This window comes from Amblyraja radiata, chromosome 5 (genome assembly GCF_010909765.2).
Source record: "Amblyraja radiata isolate CabotCenter1 chromosome 5, sAmbRad1.1.pri, whole genome shotgun sequence".
NCBI lineage: Eukaryota > Metazoa > Chordata > Chondrichthyes > Rajiformes > Rajidae > Amblyraja > Amblyraja radiata.
In genome coordinates this window covers 16446104-16470603 of record NC_045960.1, presented here as the reverse complement: position 1 = coordinate 16470603, position 24500 = coordinate 16446104, and the positions used below count along the sequence as shown (strand labels likewise).

The 24500-nt window shown below is 46.5% G+C and overlaps 1 protein-coding gene across 1 annotated transcript in view; it reads right to left on the bottom strand.

Moving 5' to 3' along the window:
- anapc1 (anaphase promoting complex subunit 1) overlaps positions 1-24500 on the bottom strand; it is a 100909-nt gene that overhangs the window by 16825 nt on the left and 59584 nt on the right. Inside the window, exons 28-37 of the mRNA XM_033020496.1 lie at positions 22019-22110; positions 19312-19446; positions 15675-15757; positions 14230-14308; positions 13214-13288; positions 12271-12347; positions 9289-9379; positions 9092-9145; positions 2381-2574; positions 374-460 (exon numbers count right to left, since the gene is read on the bottom strand). Of these exons, the coding sequence (XP_032876387.1) occupies positions 374-460; positions 2381-2574; positions 9092-9145; positions 9289-9379; positions 12271-12347; positions 13214-13288; positions 14230-14308; positions 15675-15757; positions 19312-19446; positions 22019-22110 (967 nt within the window). The remainder of the gene's footprint in view (positions 1-373; positions 461-2380; positions 2575-9091; positions 9146-9288; positions 9380-12270; positions 12348-13213; positions 13289-14229; positions 14309-15674; positions 15758-19311; positions 19447-22018; positions 22111-24500) is intronic.

Here is a 24500-nt window from a genome sequence, read left to right as displayed (position 1 = left end):
TGGAATCTGAGGGAGGAGCTAATTTAAACGTGGAGGAGAAAATCATGGCATTAGTGAAGATGATAGATAGTTAGATTAGATTAGATTAGATTCCTTTATTTGTCATTCAGACCTTTCGGTCTGAACAAAATTTCGTTGACTGCAGTCATACATATAATAATAAACAACAAAACACACAATAAACACAAACTAACATCCACCACAGTGAGTTCACCAGGCACCTCCTCACTGTGATGGAGGCAAAAGTCTTAAAGTCACTGTCTTAAAGTCAGCATGAACGTTAGGTTGAAGGGCATATTTCTATGCTGTATGACCCCGTGACTGATACAAATTGGCAATGGCACAATGCTACATTCATTGAAGGGTCGCTTACCTATTGTCAGTGCTGTGAGCTGGGAAGTGAGGATACAGTGCACAGAGCAGAGCTGCAATTGCTGAGTTGGTTGTGCACAAGGAGTATCTGCAAAAGAGTTTAAATCGACATGTAATATACAAAAAAACACCAATACAAAATTGTTGCAGCTAGACTCATCTCTTTTTTTTAAAAAGGTTGCAAAAGCTACAATTTCACCTCCTTCACTCATTTATGGTAAATGTTGGTCGGACTCACAGATTCAGGGACAGTTTCTTCCCAGCTGTTATCAGGCAACTGAACGGTTGCCCTCTCAACAACTAAAGAGCGGTCCTCACCTCCCATCTGCCCCATTGAAGACCTTTGAACTATCTTTAATCAGACTTCATCTTGCACTAAATGAAACTTTTATCATTTGTGAGCTGTGATTGCTTGATGGAAGTATAGTATTTTACTTGACTGGATAGCACACAAACAAAAGCTTTTCACGGTACACGTGACAATAATAAACTAAACTTTAATTAAAAAGACAGCGTGGCTCATTTTCAGATTGCTGCATTCTGCTAAGCTCAGACACCTCATTCCATATACTCATCACACTGTGTGCAGAAAAAGTTACCCTTCAGGTTCCTATTAAATCTTACCCCTCTCACCTTAAACCTTTGTCTTCTGGTTCTTGATTCTACTAAGCTGGGAAAAATACTTTGCGGGTTCACCCAATCTATTCCACCCACGATTTTATATACCTCTACAAGATCACCCCTCCAAGGAACAACGTTCTAGCCTGCCCAACCTCTTGTTGTAACTTTGGCCCTCAAGACCTGGCAACATCCTCGTATATCTTCTCTGCACCCTTTCAAACTTAATGAAATCTTTCCAACAGCAGCATGACCAAAACTGAACATAATACTCTAAGTGCAGCCTCATCAATGTATTCTACAATTGTAACATCATGTCCCACCTTCTATACACAATTCCCTGATTACTGGGATTGGAGAGAAGAAACAATGTTGAGTATGGCGCTGTAGGAGGTCCTGGTTCTGGTAAAGCATACTAACTTTGTTTCCCCTTCCCTCCGACCTGCTCATTTTTTTTCTATTGCTTTCTATTTTTAATGATAGATTTAAATCATTTTGCTTCGATCTTTGCCCTACATCTCAATCACTTACCTAACCTACCAACCAACCTTAGCATTGAAGAGAGGAAGAGTATAGTATCACGTGTACCAAAATGCCTCACATTGAGTACAACCACTTGTGAACTTCTACAGGCGTACGGTAGACAGCATGTTGACTGTTTGCATCATGGCCTGGCTGAAACACCAGGAAGGACGGAGATTACAGACAGCGGGAGACACTTCCCAGTCCATCACGGGCACTGACCTCCCCACTATCGAAAGGATCTGGAGAAGGTGCTGCCTATAAAGGGCAACCAGCATCATGAAATACCACACCACCCCAGCCACACTCATTTCACTCCTGCCATCTCTCTACTCCAAGATGGTGGCCAAGCCAGACAGCTCCCTGCGTGCTGGGCACAGGATCTGCAATCACTCATTGCAAACGCTCCACTCCTTTAAACCTCTACTCCAACAGCAGCATTTCTTACTTTATCTGCACATTGTGGACGGCTCGATTGTAATCATGTATAGTCTTTCCATTGACTGGTTAGAACGCGACAAAAAGCTTTTCACTGTATCACAGTACACATAAACTCAGTAACTAAACAAAACTAAACTAAACTGGGATAGCATTGGAGTCTGAAACTATGATCACCAAGTTCAAGAACAGCATCTTCCCAACAACCATTAGCCCTTTAAATGCTACATCACAATCACTTCAACTATGGACCATCTTTGAGTGCATTGAGGACTCTGGATTTTTTTGGGGGGTTATTGAGGTTGTTAATTTATTGAATTTTTTAAGAAGTAAGAATTTCATTGTTCTGGTATGTTATGTTCATACATATGATAATTAAACACTCTCGATCTGGGTGATGTGGTGTGAAAGTAAAACAGTGCAAATGTACCTTCCACCTCCCAAGAAGAGGAGGCCAAGGGCCATGTGAGTGGCCATGTGGAAGCCATAATTCATCTCTCCTCCGGTCCTCTTGTGCATGAATCGACACAGCTGGAGTACCTTCAGGTTCCCAGTACCCGCCATCACCAGGGCAAGGGACAGCAGAACCACACTCAGACACGTCTCCAGGTTGTGGTGACCAGCCTGTCAGGTGTAAATGCAATCACACAGTCATACAGCACGGAAACTGGCCTTACGGCCCAACTCGTCCATGCCGACCAAGTCACCTCAATCTAAGCAAGTTCAATTTAGTTTAGTTTAGAGATACAGAGTGAAAACAGGCCCTTCGGCCCACCGACCAGCGATCCCCATACACTAGTTCACACCAGCGGAGATTTGAGGTCTAAGATCCTCCCAATCCCAACTCCCTTCACCATAAGGCTGCAGTAGTTCAAGAGGGTAGCTCACTACCATGTTCTTTCAAGGGAAGGCAATAAAATATGGTTTCATTCACCCACCGAGTCCGCACCGACCAGCGATCACCTGTATATTAGTTCTATCCTACACACTAGGGACAATTTACAGTCCCAATTAACCTGCAAACATGTACGTTTTGGAAAGTGGGAGGAAACCGGAGCACCCGGAGAAAACCCATGCAATCACAGGCAAAACGGACAAACTCTGTGCAGGCAGCATCTGTAGTCAGGATCGAATCTGGGTCACTGTCTCTGTGAGGCGGCAACTTTACCGCGGTGCCACCGTGCCGCCCCATATTGTCTGTCTTTGACCCATGTCCTTCTTAACCTTTCTGAACCACTTGTGAAACCCAGTTCCAGTTTGTTCCCTCTTCCGCCACCCTTCACCTCTGTTTTTGTTATTTCTAAATAGCAGCACGATTAGGCCGTGGATCATGTTGAGCCTCCCCTGTTACTAAATGGGTTCGTGCCAATCTGATCTAGGCCCTTTACTGATGGCACAGAAAGCCCATTGGGTCAACGTTGGCTCCCAGCTAAGCAATCCAATCAGTTGTGTTCCCTTCCCCCTTGATCCCTGCAGCTCTGCATCCTATTCACTGCTATCGCATCAACTCCCCTTTGAACTACGTTTGCCTTTGAATGCATTTAAATGAGAAATCGGAACAAAAGAGGGTGATACGGCTCCTTAAATTGCTGCATCTTTCTTAAAGGTCATCGATGACCACAGAATTTTTGATAGTCTCAATGCCGTAAAAAAAAAATCGACCAAACTCAACAAGTGAGCATTAGAAAGTTCCAAAGATTTATAACCCTCCACGAAGAGAAATGTCTCCAAATCTGACAACCATATTCTGTGATTATGCTCCTTAGTTCCAGGTTTAGCAGAATGATTCAGGGCTGATGGATTTCAGCAGAAAAATAAATAAAAGGCAGGTTTGATAGTGCAATAAAGGCATGGCAGCTGTTGAAAACATCAGGACAAGCTGTTTCCATGGAGAGCAGGGTCTTTCCCCAAAGGGCACACACTTAATGTGGTTCACGCTTTCAAAACAAAATGAAGGCATTCTGTGGAAAGAACTGCACCTTGTCACCCCGGGACCTCTGTTCAGATGCAGCCTAAGCTAACATTTAGTTTGGCTTAGAGGGCGGCACGGTGGCGCAGCGGTAGAGTTGCTGACTTACAGCACCCGAGATCCGGGTTCGATCCTGACTACGTGTGCAGTCATAGAAACATAGAAAATAGGTGCAGGAGTAGGCCATTCGGCCCTTCGAGCCTGCACCGCCATTCGATATGATCATGGCTGATCATCCAACTCAGTATCCCATCCCTGCCTTCTCTCCATACCCCCTGATCCCTTTAGCCACAAGCGCCACATCTAACTCCCTCTTAAATATAGCCAATGAACTGGCCTCAACTACCTTCTGTGGCAGAGAATTCCACAGATTCACCACTCTCTGTGTAAAAAATGATTTTCTCATCTCGGTCCTAAAAGACTTCCCTCTTATCCTTAAACTGTGACCCCTAATTCTGGACTTCCCCAACATCGGGAATAATCTTCCTGTATCTAGCCTGTCCAACCCCTTAAGAATTTTGTAAGTTTCTATAAGATCCCCCCTCAATCGTCTGAATTCTAGCGTGTACAAGCCGAGTCTATCCAGTCTTTCTTCAGAATCAAATACACAGGACAAGATGTTAAGAAGTCCCTTGTGCCAATAGGTGGGGAGCATTTCACGACATTCGTTGATTGTTGAGAGTGGTAGACGCTCAACATCGGTGGGGGGGCGGGGGGGGGGGGGGGGGGGGGGGGGAGTGGATACGTATATCTTGGCCTGGGTAACCTTCAGGACAGTTGGGCACAGGACACATCATCAGTAGTGTACCCTTGCATCACTGGGTGTTTCGGCCTTTTAACACTATACACCCTCCACAAGGGCGGCCCGCTGCAGGATGATCAGCCCTCAGCGCGTGTCCCGTGTCAAACCGTCCCAAAGATTCACCCTGAAATACTTGGGGCCCAGCATGGGTCTTTCCGCTTCAGCCAAATCCACCGGCTGCTTCTTTCAGCCGCCTCTGAGAGTGATCTTATGGTCTTCCGCAGAGCCTGACCGTGGATTCCAAGCTCCTTCAGAAGTCTGATGGTAGATGACGCAACAAATCCTCTGCATCCCACTTCAACTGGATAGACTTTGGTGTTCCAGCCACGCTGCGTTGCCTCTGCTGCAAGCTCTGCGTAACGCAGCTTCTTACGCTCATAGGCCTCCTCAACAGAGTTCTCCCATGGAACTGTGAGCTCTATGATGTAAGCAGTCTTCTGTGAAGGGGACCAGAACACCAAGTCTGGCCTGAGGTTGGTGGAAGCAATTTCAGGTGGAAAAACTAGTTGTCGGCCGATGTCCGCCAGCATCCTCCAGTCGCGGGCCCTGCATAGGTTTCCTTCTTCTGATCTGGTGGAAGGATGTTTAGATGTTTTCTGTCCTTCTCGGACAAAGGTTGTTGCCCTTAGGGAGGGGGGGTTGCTTGCTCTCGGAGGCAAGGAGTTGGTCGCACACCGCCTGTTCTCAAGGGCTGATGCCAGGCTTTTTAGTACCTGATTATGCCGCCACGTGTATCTCCCTTGCGTGAGGCTGGTCTTGCAGCCTACCATGATGTGTTTGAGGGTCGCTGGAGTTGGGCAGAGGGCACAGGTTGGATCCTCGCCGTACCACTGATGGAGGTTCTTTGGTGATGGAAGCACGTCATAAGTCGCTCTGATGATGAAGCTGATCTTGCTTGCTTCCATCTCCCATAGTTCTTTCCAGCTGATCTTCCTCCGCTCCACACCTTCCCACTGCATCCATTGCCCCTGTTTGACAAGAGAGACCGCCTTTGCACTTCTTGCGGCCTCCTCTTGTCGCCGCACCTCCTCGACCACCAATGTCCTCCGCTCTGATGTTGTGGCCTTTCGCCAAGTTGGTTTACTTGTCGTAAGGCCAAAGCCTCCTCTTCCCTGCTGGACTTGCCCCACGATGTCTTTGTGTCTCAGGGCTGATGAAGCTTGCTGTACTGCATCAGATGGTGTCCACTTCCGGCCAGTTACTAGGGGCGGCGCAACAGCACTGATGGTCTTGTCTCTAGAGTCCCTCAGTGTCATCTGAAGTCTTACTTTAGAACACTTGTTTTCCTCTGTTAGACTAGTGAGAGGTAGTTCCAGGACCCCTTTGCCATATAGGCCGATGTTAGTTAGACATCGTGGGACCCCGAGCCATTTCTTGGCGTATGAAGTTATGGTTCGCTCCATCTTCTCCACAGTTGTTATTGGGGCTTCATAAATGGTCAGTGGCCACATTGTCCGAGGAAGGAGTCCAAACTGTAGGCACCAGAGCTTCAGTTTCCCAGGCAGTAGGGTCTGATTGATGTTCTCCAGGCCATTGACAATTTCTTGCCTTAGTTGTTGCACCTGCTCTTTGTCCTTGAGACTTGCGTTGTACCATCTGCCCAGGCTTTTAACTGGCTGTTCAGACACTGTTGGTATTGGGTCGTCACCGATACAGAACCTTGTGTCTCTAAGCACCCCCTTGACTATGGAGATGCTTCGAGATTTACTTGGTTTGATCTTCATTCGGGCCCACTTGATGTTCTCCTGCAGCTTTCCAAGTAGCCGCTTGGTGCATGCTGCAGTAGTGGTTAGTGTGGTCATGTCGTCCATGTATGCCCTGATGGGTGGCAGACGGAGCCCAGCCCTGGTTCGTTCACCGCCCACCACCCATTTTGAGGCCCTGATGATGACTTCCATGGCCATTGTAAAGGCCAAGGGTGAGACTGTGCAGCCTGCCATGATGCCTACTTCCAAGCGCTGCCATGTTGTACTGAAGTCAGCTGTTGTGAAGCACAGCTGCAGGTCTTGGAAATAGCTCTTGACCAGTGTGGTGATGAGCTCTGGTACATGGAAAAAGGCAAAAGATTCCCAAAGGAGTTCATGGGGAACTGAACCAAATGCGTTGGCCAGATCGAGGAAGATCACATGTAGGTCTCTCTTCTCCTTCTTAGCTGCTTGGATCTGGTGCCAGATCATGCTTGTATGCTCCAAGCAGCCCGAAAATCCTGGAATTCCTGCTTTCTGTACAGATGTATCAATGTACTTGTTTGTTACCAGATAGGTGGACAGCCTTTGTGATACAATGCTGAAAAAGATTTTTCCCTCGACGTTGAGGAGACATATTGGCTGATGTCTGACGCATCCTTTTCTTTAGGTATTAGCACGCCGCCGGCCGTTCGCCACGCCTTAGGTATTGTTTGCTTCTTCCACACCACCCTCATGAGCTTCCATAGAAAGCGTAACACATCCGGTGCGTTCTTGTAGAGCTTGTATGGTACTCCGTTTGGCCCCGGAGCTGATGCTGCTCTTGCTCGCCGGACAGTGTTCTCTACCTCTTTCCATCTTGGAGGGCTGGTGTCCAGGTTGAATTCAGGTGGTTGAATAGGCGGGATGTCATGTGGGATGACTAACTGCTCATGCCTTTTCGTGTCTTGGTGGGCCTTTTCCAGGTGTTCCTCCAATTCCCGTTTTGATGTTTTCAAAGTTCCACTTTTTCCTTTGCGAAGAGGTCTTTGATGAATGTGAAAGGGTCTTTGTAGAACCGTGTTCTTGTGTGTTCTTTCTTCTTGCGAAGTTTCCTCAAGTTCTCTGCTTTTCGCAAGGTTGCCAATCGGCTCTTGATGTCCTCTTGGAGTAGCACGAGACCTTCTCTCTCTGCCTCAGTTGCTTTTTTCCATTGCTTTTTCAACTGTCTCCTCTCTCTGATTAGCCTCTCGATCTCCTGCTGCCTCCTGGACTTGATTGGTGTTGGTAATTTCTTTCCACCTCTCCCTTTACTCACCCCAAACCGTTCTTCTCCATAGCTGTAGATTGTGTTGCCCATCCTTGCCCAGCTTTTCCACTGCTGTGCCCGCTTGTTGCTCCAAGATATGTATAAGGTCACTGTTGACCGTCTCCCACTCTTTCTTTTCAACAGCTTTGGGCCATTTCACTCCAGGTTTGTGCCCTTTGATCTTTCCCTCCAATGGAGGTCTTTGTCGTTGTTGCGTGGGCTCCTCCACCGGCATTTCTGTGCTTGTATCACCCTCTTCAGTGACATGGGTGCTGATGCTCTGCGAACTTTGGTTTGAGTCCTGTCGCTGTGCTTCACTCGACTGATTTGACTGGTTGCGTCGTAAGAAGTACTGGTCAATGCGAGGCCCATGTCTCTGCTCTCTCAAGCACTTTTTCCTCCCTTGGTGGATCTTCAAGCCCTTCACTGATGTAATTTTCTCCCAACCACAAATGCACACCTGAAGTTTGTGTCCCGCAGCTGTTGTGGATGTCTCATGTGCCATGCTCTCCTTGTCCGTAGTCGTTTCCGTTCCTGGGTCTGTAACCGTGTTATCAATCGGTGAGCCATCTTCCGCCCCTGCTCTCGCAGGCTCTAGGGGTATTCTCTTTAATTTACATATGAAAGTCCTGCCATCCCAGTCTGTACAGAGTTTGTACCTTCTCCCTGTGACCTGCATGGGTTTCCTCCGGGAGCTGTGGTTTCCGCCCACACTCCAGACGTGCAGGTTTGTAGGTTAATTGTCTTCTGTAAAATTGTAAATTGTCCCTTGTGTGTAGAACAGTGCAAGCGTACAGGATGATCACCAGTCGGCGTGGACTCGGAGGGCCGAAGTGCCTGTTTCCACGCTGTATCTCAAAACTAAAACACTTCGTCGACATAGGAGGCCATTTGGACTTTAGAGATACAGCGTGGAAACAGGCCCTTCGGCCTACCGAGTTGGCCTACCCCAACCATCGATCACCCATTCGCACTAGTTCCATGCTATCCCACCTTCGCTTCCACTCCCCACACACTAGGGACAACCTTTAGAGGTCAATTAACCTACAAACCTGCACGTCTTTGGAATGTGGGAGGAAACTGGAGAGCCCAGATAAAACCCACGCCGTCACAAGGAGAACATACACACTCCACACAGACAACACCCAAGGTCAGGATGGAACCCGGGTGTCTGGCACTGCGCAACAGTGGCTCTACCTGCTGCGCCACTAATCCGCACTTAGAGATCTAGAGGAAGAATCTCAATTGAAGCTGGATGTCAGACCTTTACCTCATGAAGCAAATGAAAATAAGAAGCCCGGTCGGTCACTTTCTCAGCCTTACAACAATGAATTAATCATAAAAGATGTGTGTGCCAGTGTTCGAGGAGATGGGATTGGGGATGGGATGGGACTTACCAGCACTGCCACAGGCGAAGACACAGACTCCAGGAACATTTTCACGTATTTATACTGGACGATAAAAACAAGAGTTAATAGGGTACAGCCATTTTGATGTCCTACTTGAAAACAGCAGCCAATAAGAAATGACAACGTGTTATGAATAATTCTTCCTTTTTAAAAAAATGTTTTTTTAATTACGTAGCATTACCTACCAGACAATTGAAAGCTGCTGCGTTGGAAGAGCCTGCAAATCGCAGGCCCATTGCCATACAGGCACCGGCTATAATGTTGGTGTGAGCTTGGCTACAAAAGAAAAAATGAGAATAGTATGTAAAAAATTATTCTGGGGAATAGCACTAATTTATTCACATGCGGCTGACTCTTCATTACCCAGTAAAATGTAGACACAAGGAACTGCAGATGGTGATTTGCAACAGAAAAGCCACAAAGTGCCGGAGTAACTTTTGGGGTCAGGCAGCATCTCTACAGAACATGCTTCACACTAATAGTAATAGGGGGGGGGGGAAGCTGAAAGACAGGTGACAAAGCCTGGCAAGTGATAGGTGACACCTCATGTTGAGCGCTTCTTCTCTTCCTAATCGTGCAACCTTTTGTCTTCTTCCCAGCTGTGCTTTTGTTGTCTCATGAACGAAGTGTCAACACAGTGTAATTCTTTATCACAGTCTAGTAGAGTATTGCCATAGCCCGAACCCCGATTAGCAAATGTACAGTAATAACCTGCATGCAAGGGGCGACATGTTTTAGTCCCATTCCATTTCTGGCCTTTATCCAACTACATTCCAATCAAACATCCCCCCCCCCCCCTCCTCTCCTGTATCTACCTATCACTTGCCAGTCTTTGTCCCGCCCCCTCCCCTCTTCCAGCTCTCACCCCCCCTACTGCAACCAGTCTAAAGAAGGGTTCTGAGCCGAAACATCACCCATCCATGTTCTCCAGAGATGCTGCCTGACCCGCTGAGTTACTCTAGCATTTTGTGCCTTCATTATCTAGGTTGATGACAAGGGAAAGTCTTTGAGGATAATGAGAAAAAACAGAGAAAATTCAAAGCTTTGAAATTTGCCTCAGTGCTGGAGACAGGCTGTGGTGTCCTGTCGGTTGGGAGAGGGTGGAGGGTTTTCACATGAGCTTTAGAGGGTTACCTTTGGTGTCAGTTTTCAAATTTGCATTGGGGGCAAGTGGGATGGAGGTTGAGACTTACACTGTGGACAGTCAGCCAAGAGAGCGCAGTTAACCGGAAAACTGGCAAATCAGTTATTGGATACTTGACAACTGACTACATCTTTCGTTAGAATGGACAAATGTTTGGGCTGGGTATTGGGAGGTGCAATGACAATTCTGAAACATTTTCCTGGCTAACCTGCGGAAAGAGCTTCAGTCTCCATGTCCTGCAAACTGATAAATCCTTCACTCAAGCACAATAGACGGTGATGAGAAAGATACAGAGTCTAGTTCTCAGCAAAGTCCAATGTCCGCAATGGGGTGGATGAGAATCGAACTGTACGCTAGCTAAGATAGGGCTCTTAAAGATAGCGGAGTCAGGGGATATGGGGAGAAGGCAGGAACGGGGTAGACAATAGGTGCAGGAGTAGGCCATTTGGCCCTCCGAGCCAGCACCGCCATTCAATGTGATCATGGCTGATCATCCCCAATCAGTACCCCATTCTTGCCTTCTCCCCATATCCCCTGACTCCGCTATTTTTAAGAGCCCTATCTAGCTCTCTCTTGAATGCATCCAGAGAACCTGCCTCCTGAGGCAGAGAATTCCACTTTCTGTGAGAAAAAGTGTTTCTCATCTCCGTTCTAAATGGCTCACTCCTTATTCTTAAACTGTGGCCCCTGGTTCTGGACTCCCCCAACATCGGGAAAATGTTCCCTTGCCTCTAGCGTGTCCAAACCCTTAACAATCTTATATGTTTCAATGAGAAACCCTCTCATCCTTCTAAACTCCAGAGTGTACAAGCCCAGCTGCTCCATTCTCTCAGCATATGACAGTCTCGCCATCCCGGGAATTAACCTTGTAAACCTACGCTGCAATAGCAAGAATGTCCTTCCTCAAATTAGGGAATCAAAACTGCACACAATACTCCAGGTGTGGTCTCACTAGGGCCCTGTACAACTGCAGAAGGACCTCTTTGCTCCTATATTCGATTCCTCTTGTTATAAAGGCCAACGTACCATTCGCTTTTTTGGGGGTACTGATTGAGGACGATCAGCCATGATCACATTGAATGGTGGCGCTGGCTCGAAGGGCCAAATGGCCTACTCCTGCACGTATTGTCCAATCGAAGGACCATTCAAAGCCTGATAATGGAGGGGAAGAAGCTGTTCCTGAGTTTAGTGGTAGGTGCTTTCAAACTTCTGTATCTTCTGGATGTTAGTTTTCTAATTTGCCTTGAGGTAAATGTGACAGAAGCTGCGACGTATAATATCAACAGTAAGCCAAGGGAACATTGTTAACCAGCAAATTGATAAATCAGTTACCGATACTTGAGAATTAACTACCGGTACATATTTGGTTAGAATGGACGATGGTTTGGGCAGGGTGTTGAGAGGTGCAAGGACAATACCGAAACATCTTCCAGACTAACTTCTGCGGAAAGAGCTTCAGTCTCCACGTCCTGTAGCAACATTCATGGTGACGTGATAATTAAAATAAAAAATAGTCTGAAGTGGAAGGCAATGCCAGTAATCACCACTACAAACCTACTGGATTTTAGTGAAACTCATATAGTTCAGTAGCGTCCTTCAGAAAATCAAATCTACCCTTACCTGGTCTGACTTGTATGTGACTGCAGATTCTACTAATGTGGTCGACTCTTTAATGCCTGAACAGCTCAGGAACAACTGCAGATGAACATTATAATTGTCAGAGATAGACACAAAAAGCTGGAGTAACTCAGCGGATCAGGCAGCATCTCTGGAGAAAAGGAATAGGTGACGTATCGCCTCAAGATACTTCTTCAGATTCAATTGAGTCTCGACCTGAAACGTCACCAGTTCCTTTTCCCCAGAGATGCTGCCTGACCCGCTGCGTTACTCCAGCATTTTGTGTCTATCTTCGATGTGAACCAGCATCTGCAGTTCCTTACTACACATTATAAATGCCGGCATTCTCAGTGACTAAACGAATGAGCAAGTCCCATGAAAGAGACAAGCCTAAAGATAAGCTCACCGCATGGTTTGTATGTCTACATCTTCTGGCGCTTGCCCGTCCACTGTGTTTAGTGATGTATTATTCTGCCTTACAATCTATAAAATACAAGTGCCATGTTGAAGAAATAGCTGGAGACACAAATAACACACTGACAGCCCACAATTACATTTCTATACTTCATGGTTTCAGCACAGTGTCAGAAGACACTCTCTGATGTCTGGTTAGACTTTAGACTTCAGAGATAAAGCACGGAAACAGGCCCTTCGGCCCACCGAGTCCATGCCGACCAGCGATCACCCCGTACACTGACACTATCCTACACACCAGGGACAATTTTACCATTTTTTCCAAAGCCAATTATCCCACAAACCTGCTCGTCTTTGGAGTGTGGGAGGAAACCAAAGCACCAGTTTCACACGGTCACTGGGAGAACGTACAAACTCTGTACAGACAGCACCAGTAGTCAGGATCGAAACCAGGTCTTTTGCACTATAAAGCTGCAACCGCACCACTGCGCCACTCATGATAATCCACCCTTTTTGTATTTGAATTAAGCATCATGGAAACAGGCCCTTCGGCCCACCGAGTATATGCCGACCATCGATCCGCCCGTTCACACTAGTTCTGTGTTATCCCATGTTCTCATCCACACCCTACACACTAGGAGCATGTCAAACAACAGACTGGAAATCTTTATAAAGTTCACACCAGTGGAGATTTGAAATGGTATTAAATTCTCCTAAAGAAAGTGCTGGAATAAAATAGATGGAAGTGAAATGAAAGAATATTAGACGACAAAATACAATACAATACAATACAATACCTTTTATTATCATTTGAACCTCACATGAGGTTCAAACGAAATTTGGTTTCTGCAGCCATACAAAAAAAGAACCAAGACACACACCAACACAATTCAATTCACATAAACATCCATCACAGTAAGGCCAAAAGCACTTACTGTGGGTACGTTGCTATTAATCCATGCTGGGCTTGGCTTTATTTCATCCCACATGATTAATCCTCTTGCTAAAGTCTAAGGAAAGAAGCAGAAACACACTATGTTCAGCAAAACAATGAGATATTTCCATATTACACAACAAAAAAACATTTCACTGGAACACAAGACAGTAATTAGGGGCGGCACAGTGGCGCAGCGGTAGAGTTGCTGCCTTACAGCGCCAGAGACCCAGGTTCGATCCTGACTTCGGATGCTGTCTGTATAGTGTTTGTGACCGTGTGGATTTTGTTCAGGACAGGCTACTACAAATAGTAGACGCTGCCTTACACCCCCGAGACTTGGGTTTGATCTTGACTACGGATGGTGCCTGTGCGGAGTTTGTACGTTCTCCCTGAAACTGCGTGGGTTTTCACCGTGCGCTCCAGGTTCCTCCCACATTCCAAAGGCATGTAGATTTATAGGTTAATTGGCTCCTGTGAATTGCCCCTAGTGTGTAGGATGTGAAACTGGGACAACATGGAATTAATGTATCAGGTGATCGATGGTCAGCATGGACTCAGTGGGCTGAAGGGCCTGTTCCCATGCTGTATCTCTAAACTAAACTAAAGTAACAAGAGAATTTCTCCTGTTAGATTTCAGAAAAAAAGCACTATCACAAGAATCCGCTTCTTCATGGTTCCTGCCTCAACTACCTCCTCTGGTAGCTCATTCCATACAGCCACCAATCTGTGTGTGAACCGGTTACCCCCTCAGGTTCCTATTAAATCTTTCCTCCCTCTGGTACTCGATTCCCCTACTCTGGGCAAGAAACTCTGCATCCACCTGATCTAGTCCTCTCATGATTTTGTACATCTCTATAAGATCACCCCTTTATCTTCCTGCACTCCAAGGAATAGAGCTAGCCTGCTCAACCTCTCTCTATAGCTCAGGGCGTCAAAACCGGGCAACATCCTGGTGAATTTTCTCTACGCCCATTCCAGCTTGAAAGGGGGCTGCAACTCAACGCCATTACTCACCCGCATAAGAAGAAATTCGGGCTTCACAAAGTCCAGCAAGTACTGAGTGTCTGGAGCTCGAAGCCAATCTGCAATAGACCTGTGTAACATAAAAGATGGGCCCCTTATTCCATGGCACGTATCACAAAAGCAACCACAGAGGTGGCATTTTTCAAAAGTACATAAGGTAATTTGCCAGGATTTATCTTGATGTCAAAGAAACATGGAACTGCAGATGCTAGTTTACACAAAAGGACACAAAGTGCTGGAGTGACTAAGCGGGGGTGAGGCGGCATCTCTGGATAACATCGATAGGTGATGATTCAGGTTGGGACTCTCCTTCAGACTGATGCCCTAGAACAAGGGGTGGCAGCGGTAGCTGTCTGTACAGAGTTTGTACTGCGATCACGTGGGTTTTCTCCGGGAGCTCTGGTTTCCTCCCACACTCCAGGTTTGTAGGTTAATTGGCTTCGGTAAATTGTAAATTATTCCTAGTGTGTAAGATAGTGCTAGCATACGTTGTGGTCGCTGATTGGTGCGGATTCAGTAGGGTAAAGGGTCCGTTTCCACACTGTATCTCTAAAGTACAGTCTAAAAAAATCAGTCTGAAGTGTCCCAATCCAATAAATCACCTATCTATGTTCTCCATAGATGCTGCCTAGCCTGCTGAGTTACAGTGCCCTCTATAATGTTTGGGACAAAGACTCATCATTTATTTATTTGCCTCTGAACTCCACAATTTGAGATTTGTAACAGAAAAAGTCACATGTGGTTAAAGTGCACATTGTCAGATTTTATTAAAGGGTATTTTTATACATTTTGGATTCACCATGTAGAAATTATGGCTGTGTTTATACATAGTCCCCCCCCCCCCCCCCCCCCCCCCCCATTTCAGGGCACCATAATGTTTGGGACACATGGCTTCACGGGTGGCTGTCAATCACCTGATCTGAACCCAATTGAGCATGCCTTTTATATGCTGAATAGAAAACTTAAAGGGACTACCCCCCGAAAACAAGCATAAGCGTAAGATGGCTGTAATACAGGCCTGGGAGAGCATCACCAGAGAGGACACCCAGCAACTGGTGATGTCCATGAATCGCAAACTTCAAGCAGTCATTGCATGCAAAGGATATGCAACAAAATACTAAACATGACTACTTTCATTCATCTGACATTGCTGTGTCCCAAACATTATGGTGCACTGAAATGAGGGGACTATGTATAAAGCCTGCTGTAATGTCTACATGGTGAAACCAAAATGTATAAAAATGGCCTTTATTAAAATCTGACAATGTGCACTTTAACCACATGTGATTTTTTTTCTATTACAAATCTCAAATTGTGGAGTACAGAGACAAATAAATAAAGGGTCTTTGTCCCAAACATTATGGAGGGCACTGTACACCAGCACCTAGTGTCCTACAGTCTACTTACAGTCTCATGTCACCTGTTCTACACCGTACCTGTTGTTTGTTTTCAAATAGAGTAAGGCTAATGCCAGAGTGGCTCCAGGACATGTAACATCCACATTCACAGTGTCGCCTTCCTGTCGCAGAGCAGAATTACAATCAGACTTTAAAGAAGGAACAATGAAAACAAGATGTAGCCGCGAGGAACTGCAGGTGCCGGTTTACCAAAAAAAAAGACACAAAATGCTGGAGTAACTCAGCGTTGACTTAACTCAACTCATCAGCGTAACTCAACTCACCAAAGTTCTCCAGGGATACTGTCTGACCTGGCGTGCACTCCGCGACCGTCTCACCGAACATTTGCGCTCGCTCTGCCAAGACCAACGGGATCTCTCGACTGCCAAACGTTTTAACTCCCCTTCCCATTGTCAGATTGATCTTTCTGCCCTGGGCCTCCTCCATTGCCAGAGCCTGCCCATCCAACACCTGCCCATCACAAAACCCATCACCTGTATCAACTTATTACCTGTAAGAAAGAACTGCAGATGCTGGTTTAAATCGAAGGTAGACACAAAATGCTGGAGTAACTCAACGGGTGAGGCAGCATCTCTGGAGAATGCTCCAGAGATGCTGCCTCACCCGCTGAGTTACTCCAGCATTTTGTGTCCACCTTCAACTTATTACCTGCTTTGTCCTGCCCCTCCAACCTTCCAGCTTCTCCCCCCCCCCCCCCCCCACACACACATCAGTCTGAAGAAGGACCCGATGCGAAACGTCACCTCTCCATGTTCTGCACAGATGCTGCCTGACCCGCTGCGTTTATCTGGCACTTTGTGTCTTTTTTTTAAACGATGGAAACAAATTCTATTCCCAGTACAACAATCCATATCTCCAACAGTAAATGTCAAATATTCAAATTTTTAAAAGATTGCATGCCAAAGAGAAAATTACAACCACATTATGTTTTGTGAATAATGCTAAACATTCACGAGGTCAGTTACAATTAGAATCCTCGGCCTTGGTTTTGAGCTCTCTTTGGGGTGGCATGGTGGCACAGCGGTAGAGTTGCTGCCTTACAGCGCCTGACCTGGGTTCGATCCTGACTACGGGTGCTGTCTGTATGAATTTTGTACGTTTTCCCTGTGAGCACGTTGGTTTTCTCCGGGTGCTCCGGTTTCCTCCCACACTCCAAAGATGTGCAGGTTTGTAGGTTAATTGGCTTCGGTAAAAATTGTTAATTGTCCCTCGTGAGTAAGAGAGTGCTAGTGTATGAGGATCGTTGGTCAGCGTGGACTTGGTGAGCCGAAAGGCCTGTTTCTGCACTGTATCTCTAAACTAAGCCAAACTCTTCACATCTTAGCAACATTATTGATAGAGAAGAAGTGAAACAGATTCATAAAGATAACCGACTGAGGCTTTTCAGCGACAAAATAAAAGCTGAGTAACAAGGACTCACACTATTATGAAAAAAATGTTTACTAATGCCAGAAGTAGGCTTTTGACGAGGTAAACCCCCAAAAAATGTCGGAAAATTTGCAGATATATAACGAATAGCATAAGGCCTGGATAGAGTGAAGTGGAGAGGATATTTCCACTACTGGGAAAGTTTCAGACCAGAGGGCAAAACCTCGGAATAAAAGGATACCTTTAGTCAGAGGGTGGTGAATCTGTGGAATTCAATGGAAGACTTTGGGTATTTTTAAAGAGGCGGGCCGAAGGGCCTGTTTCTGCGCTGAACCTCTTCACATCAGCAACATTATTGACAGAGAGGATGTGAAACAGGTTGACAGGTTCTTGATTAGTAAGCGTGTCAAAGGTTACAGGGAGAAGGCAGGTGAATGGGGTTGAGGGAAAAATAGATCAGCCATGATTGAATGGTGGAGTAGAAGCGATGGGCTGAATGGCCTAATCCCGCTCCTATGCCTTATGAACATGAACATATAACTAAAATATCAAAGGGTTAGAAAAAGTTATTTTTTAAATGTATTTTTTCAAGCATTTCTTATCTTAGAATGGCACCCAGTAAGAATGGCAGACACACACTTAAAGGAGATAGATAGAAATTCGAAAATTAAACAATTATATTGGGAAAGGGCAAGGGAATATATCGAACAAAGTATATAAATAACACTTATGAAAGCCAGCATATACTTGATGGGCTGAATGGCCTCCATCATACTATGGTTTGATGATGTTCATTATTTATTCATTGTAAGTGGGAACGTGGACCATAAAGTTTTGGCGTGGCGCAGTGGCACAACTATTGGAGCTGCTACCACACGGTGCCGGAGTCTTGCATTCAGCCCTGACTTTGGATACGCTCCAAGAGTAGTTTGCAAGTTCTCTCTGCGACTGCGTGGATTTCATTTTGGAGCTTCGAAAGACGTACAGTTTCGGAGGTTAATTGGCTGCAATAAGATTTCTCCCGGCACGTAGTTCATCTGTTATAGGAGCAGACCGAGGCCATTCGGCCCATCGATATATTCCCTTGCCCTTTCCCAATATAATTGTTTAATTTTCGAATTTCTATCTATCTCCTTTAAGTGTGTGTCTGCCATTCTTACTGGGTGCCATTCTAAGATAAGAAATGCTTGAAAAAATACATTTAAAAAATAACTTTTTCTAACCCTTTGATATTTTAGTTATATGTTCATGTTCATAAGCGGGATTAGGCCATTCAGCCCATCGCTTCTACTCCACCATTCAATCATGGCTGATCTATTTTTCCGTGTAGATGAGTGGTCGAATCTGGGGAGATTTGATGAGAACATGGGCCAGAACAAAATGTGATCAAGGCGACATAAGGAACTGCAGATACTGTAGTCTTGAAGAAAAACACAAAGTGGTGGAGCATCTCAGCGGGTCAGGCAGCATCAGTGGAGGGAATGGACAGGTGATGTTTTGTTTGGGAATCTTCTTCAGAATGAGACAATAGACAATAGGTGCAGGAGTAGGCCATTCGGCCCTTCGAGCCAGCACCGCCATTCAATGTGATCATGGCTGGTCATCCCCAATCAGTACCCCGTTCCTGCCTTCTCCCCATATCCCCTGACTCCGCCATTTTTAAGAGCCCTATCTAGCTCTCTCTTGAAAGCATCCAGAGAACCTGCCTCCACCGCCCTCTAAGGCAGAGAATTCCAAAGACTCACCACTCTCTGTGAGAAAAAGTGTTTCCTCGTCTCTGTTCTAAATGGCTTACTCCTTATTCTTGAACTGTGGCCCCTGGTTCTGGACTCCCCCAACATCGGGAACATGTTTCCTGCCTCTAGCGTGTCCAAACTCTTAACTATCTTATATGTTTCAATGAGATCCCCTCTCATTCTTCTAAACTCCAGAGTCTACAAGCCCAGCTGCTCCATTCTCTTAGCATAAGACAGTCCCGCCAACCTGGGAATTAACCTTGTAAACCTACGCTGCACTTCCTCGATAGCAAGAATGTCGTTCCTCAAATTAGGGGACCAAAACTGCACACAATACTCCAGGTGTGGTCTCACAAGGGCTTTGTACAACTGCAGAAGGACCTCTTTGCTCCTATATTCGCTGGGATTAATGTCGGATCAGTGCAAATGGGCGATCGATGGTCGGCATGGATTCGGTCGGCGGAAGGGCCTGTTTGCGTGCTATGTTTCTCTGCCAGTTGGGCTTTGTACCATTTTACAATAGGATTGATAAGCAGAGCAGAAATACAGACCTTGATCTGATAACTGGGCGATTTGTGTTTCTCCCTGAGGATCCCAGCTTGTGCACGTCTGTGGCCACCAACCATGTACTGGTACAGCTGATCAGGGACGTTCAGGTCAGACATGCCAATAAGATTACTCCCGTGCTGCAAGACAACAGGGAGATGTCACTATCTTTCAGATCTTAATGCAGAGTAAAAAAAGAATTAACGCTCTCATCTCATCAGTAGACCACATGTAATCTCTACCATCTAATCTTTTTAGATGTTGAGAGAGATGCCTAGATGTTTATTTTATTATTGTTACATATACCAAGGTACAGTGTAAAGCTTTTAGTTGCGTGCTATCCAGTCAGCAGAAAGGCTATACATGATTATAATCAGGTCAACCACAGTGTACAGATACAGGATAAGGGGACTAATGTTTAGTGNNCAGATACAGGATAAGGGGACTAATGTTTAGTGCAAGATAAAGTCCATAAAGTCCGATTAAAGATAGACAGAGGGTCTCCAATTAGGTGGATGGAGGTCCAGGACCGCTCCCTAGTTGGTGGTAGGATGGTTGAGTTGCCTTATTACAGCTGTGAAGAAACTGTCCCTGAATCTGGAGGTGTGCATTTTCACACTTCTGTAGCTTGCCTGATGGGAGAGGAGAGAAGAGGGAATGACCAGGGTGAGACTGGTCCGTCATGCTGGTGGCCTTGCCGAGGCAGCATGAAGCGTAGATGGAGTCAATGGAAGGGAGATTAGATTGCGTGATGGGGAGTACAGAATACAGTTCCGGAAGTGGCGGCGCTGTGATACGGCTGCGGCTCGCCTGCAGTCTGTCTGTTTTTACTTTTCTGTGTTGTTTTTTTTGTCTAGTTTAGTAAATTTTTTGGTTATTAGGTGGTGTTATGTGTGTGGGGGGGGGGGGTGAAACAGGGCTTTCTGTCTCTCCCTTCGGGGGAATGCGACTTTTTTGTCGTATCCCCCTTCTCTTCCCCCGTCTGCGCTGAGGCCTAATGGCGGAGCTGGCGGCCTCCAACCTGCGACCGACCTCGAGGGTCCGGAGGTAGAGCCAGCCAGGACTCACCAACGCGAGGCTGGCCGTCTTCGAGCTGTGGCGACATCCGGGTAGCAGCACGACTCGGCGCTCCGGTGAGGGCGGACGGCGAGGGGCTGAGACACTCCCGTGCGGGAGGCACAGCTATCAGCTGGAAGGCGCTCCCGTGTGAGCGGCCTGGGTCCCGGCTGGAAGGCGCTCCCGTGTGGGCAGCTCGGTGCGAGGCTGAGACGCTGCCGTGTGGGTGGCCTGGCTACCGGCTGGAAGGCGCTCCGGTGAGGGCGGACCGGCTCCCGGCTGGAAGGTGCTCCCGTGGGGGCAGCCCGGTGTGGGGCTGAGACGCTGCCGTGTGGGCGGCCCGGTGTGGGGCGGAGACGGTGCTCCGGCGGCGGCGACCTGGATCCGGGGCTCGGCCGCGGGCCAGTGGATGACAATGTCAGGAGCTCGCAGGTCACAGGCTGGTGCCTGTTTTCCGGAGCTCCCATTGCAACAGCTGCGTCCGCTGGACTGGAGGGCGGCAGCTTCGACCACCCCCGGGCCGCGGAGCTTGAACCGCGGGACTGATACCATCGCCCGGTGGGGTATCGCCTCGGCGCAGAGGGAGAAGAAGAGGGAAGAGACAGTAACTCTAAGACTTTTGCCTCCATCACAGTGAGGAGGTGCTTGGTGAACTCACTGTGGTGGATGTTAATTTGTGTTTATTGTGTGTTGTTATTATTACATGTATGGCTGCAGGCAACAGCATTTCGTTCAGACCGAAAGGTCTGAATGACAATAAAGGAAATCTAATCTAATCTAATCTAAAGTAAAAACGAATCATTGTTTTCAGCTCAGTTACAGATCACGTGCAATCTGTACGATCAAGAACCTCGCCCCAACATTGAACACAATACGGGCACACTAGCGCACCTGGTTGAACCACTGCCTCACAGCACCGGAGACCCAGTTCGATCCTGACCTGTGTGGAGTTTGCACGTTCTGCCCGTGACCTGCGTGGTGGGTTTCCTCCCACATTCCAAAGATGCTCAGGTTTGTGGGTTAATTGGCCACTGTAAAATTTCCCCCAGTGTCTAGGGAGTGGATGTGAAAATGGGATAACATATGTGAACGGGTGATCCATGGTCGGCATGGACTCGGTGGGCTGAAGGGCCTATTTCCACGCTGTATCTAACAATCAATCAACAAATAAATAGTGCCCCAAAGATAATCAGGGTGGCACAGTGGCACAGCAGTAGAGTTGCTGCCTCAAAGCGCCAGTGGCCATGGTTCGATCCTGACTGTGGGTGCTGTCTGTACGGAGTTTGTACGTTCTCCCTGTGACTGCGTGGGTTTTCTCCGGGTTCTCCAGTTTCCTCTCACATCCCAAAGATGTGCAGGTTTGTAGGTTCATTGGCCAATGTAAAAAATTCCCCCAGTATGTCGGGAGTAGATGTGAAAATGGGATAACATAGAATGTTAATTGGCTTCGTGTGTAGAATAGAACTAGTGTACGGGTGACTGCTGTTCAGCATGGTTTAATATTTATTAAAAACACATTATTAAAAGCCCCCAACAGATTAATGCTAGTATTCACCGTTTCATTCTGGACAGCCCTACCAAATGAAAATTGCACAGAAATCCTCTTAGTCTCCCACTTTTGCGAAGTTTAGACATTGAGACAAAAATATAACTTACCCCAAGACAGACCATACCAAGAGCGAGACCAGCCGCCAGTGAGTACGACTCCCGGTCCGTACAATTCTCCATCTCAGGGCCTGGAGGGCGACCTAAACAATGGAAAAAAGACCAACATAAATATCTTCTTACTAACCAATGGAGTCTGCCGCTGAAACAGACACAGGCTGTCTATTGTCTAAGGACTAAACCTAAATTTGTTTTCAAGTTTGATTTAAGAAAGTTCAGACATAAAGATAGACACAAAGTGCTGGAGTATCTCAACAGATCATGGCAGCATCTCTGGAGAACATGGATAAATGAGGTTACAAAGTCTGAAGAAGGGTCCCGATCTATACTTTTTCTCCAGAGATGCTGCCTGGATCACTAGCTCCAGCGCTTTTAAACAAAAGTTCTTTGTTTTGACCTAATTCTGACAGAGAGTTTACTGAACTAAAGAGTTGAATCTATCTCAGTTTCCCTGCAGATGTTAACCAGATGGGTACCTCCAACATTTTCTGATTTACTTCCAGGAACTGCAGCTTCTATTTTTAGAAGATGGCTTATGTTCCTGGAAGAATGTTGCAGCTTTGAGTCTCTCAACCTAAGTTATTGTTAATATGACAAAAACTCTTAAATTTCTGTAGGCGTACGATAGGGAGCATATTGACTGGTTGAGTCATGCCTGGGTTCGGCAACTCGAATGCCCAGGATCAAAGGAGATTGCAAAAAGTGCAATATAAATATTTGGGATGGCACAGCGGTAGAGTCGCTGCCTTACAGCGCCCAAGACCCAGGTTCGATCCTGACTACGGGTGCTTGTTTGTATGGAGTTTGTACATTCTCCCCATGACTTGCGTGGGTTTTCTCCGGGTGCTTCAGTTTCCTCCCACTCTCCAAAGGCGTATGGGTTTGTAGATTAATTAGCTTTGGTAAAATCGCAAATTGTCCCTAATGTGTCGGACAGTGTCAGTGTATGGGGTTCGCTGCTCAGCACAGACTTGATGGGCCGAATGGCCTGTTACCACGCTGTGTCTCTAAAATATTTAAATTCTAAAAAGTTGCGTGCATGCCAACTACTCTCTTGAACTTCTACAGGCATACAATAGCGCCCATACTGACAGGTTGCATCTCGGCCTGGCTCAGCAACTCGAACACCCAGGAACGAAAATTGCAAAAAGTGCAATCTGAACCCTCCTACTCACAAATAGACACAAAATACTGGACAGGCAGCATCTCTGGAGAGAAGGAATGGGTAATCCTTCTTCAGGCACTCGTCTCGATCCGAAATGTCACCCATTTCTTCTCTCCAGAGATTCCTTCTCTCCCGCTGAGTTACTCCAGCATTTGTGTCCATCTTCGGTTTAAACCAGCACCTGTAGTTCCTTCCCACCCCATTCTATCCATATATTTGTCCAAATGTACTTTGAAAGCCGTACTTGTACCTATTTCTTTTGCTTCCTCTGGCAGCTCATTCCGGACACAGAGCATCCTTTGAGAGAAAAGACTACCCCTGAGGTCCCTCTTAAATCTCTCTCCTCTCACATTATGCCTGCGCCCCCTTGTGTTTAGAATATTCTTCCTGGGTAAAAAAGACTGAGAGCTCACTTTATCCATGCCCCTCATGGTCTTATACACCTCAAGAGTCAAGAGTGTTTTATTGTCATATGCCACAGACAGAACAATTAAACTCTCACTTGCGGCAGCACAACAGAATATGTAAGCATGGTACTCTAAAAACATCCTTCCTAAAGCTGGGCGATCAGAACGGCACACAGTACACCCAGTGTGGTCTCACCAAGGATTTGTATCGTTGGTGAGACACTCGGCATTCCAGAGGCCAATTTCCCACAAGATTTATTTTGCTTTGTGTGTGTTTGATGAACAGTTGGTGCCCGTTAAACACTCAGTTTAAAGGACGACTTCTCCCCAAAGTGAAGAACTCTCACTACTCTCCCCAAATGGACATCTAGGCTGATAAACCCACACTCGTGCCCTGGGAAGCTTGTACTATGAAGCCATGGAATAATACAACATGGAAACAGGCCCTTCAGTCCAACCTACCCACGCTGACCAAGATGCCCCATCTACACTCGGCCACCTGCCCGCATTTGGCCCATATCCTTCTAAACCTTTCCTATCTACGCACCTGCCCAAATGTCCAGCGCACTTGCATATAAGTGTATAAGTAGCTAGCATTCCCCGTCGACAAGAACAATATTAACATCTGCCGCTATTCTTTGTTTCCCTATTTTTTATTTAGCTGAAAACCAAAGCTGTCACGGGGTTGATTGAGTTAACGTATGAGGAGTGTCTGAGGGTTCTGGGCCTGGACTCACTGGAGTTTAGAATGATGAGGGGAGACATCATTGAAACATACAGAATAGTGAAAGGTCTGGACAGAGTGGATGTGGAGAGGATGTTTCCACTAATGGGAGAGTCAAGGACCAAAGGGCACAGCCTTAGAATAAAAGGACGTACATTTAGAATGGAGATGAGGAAG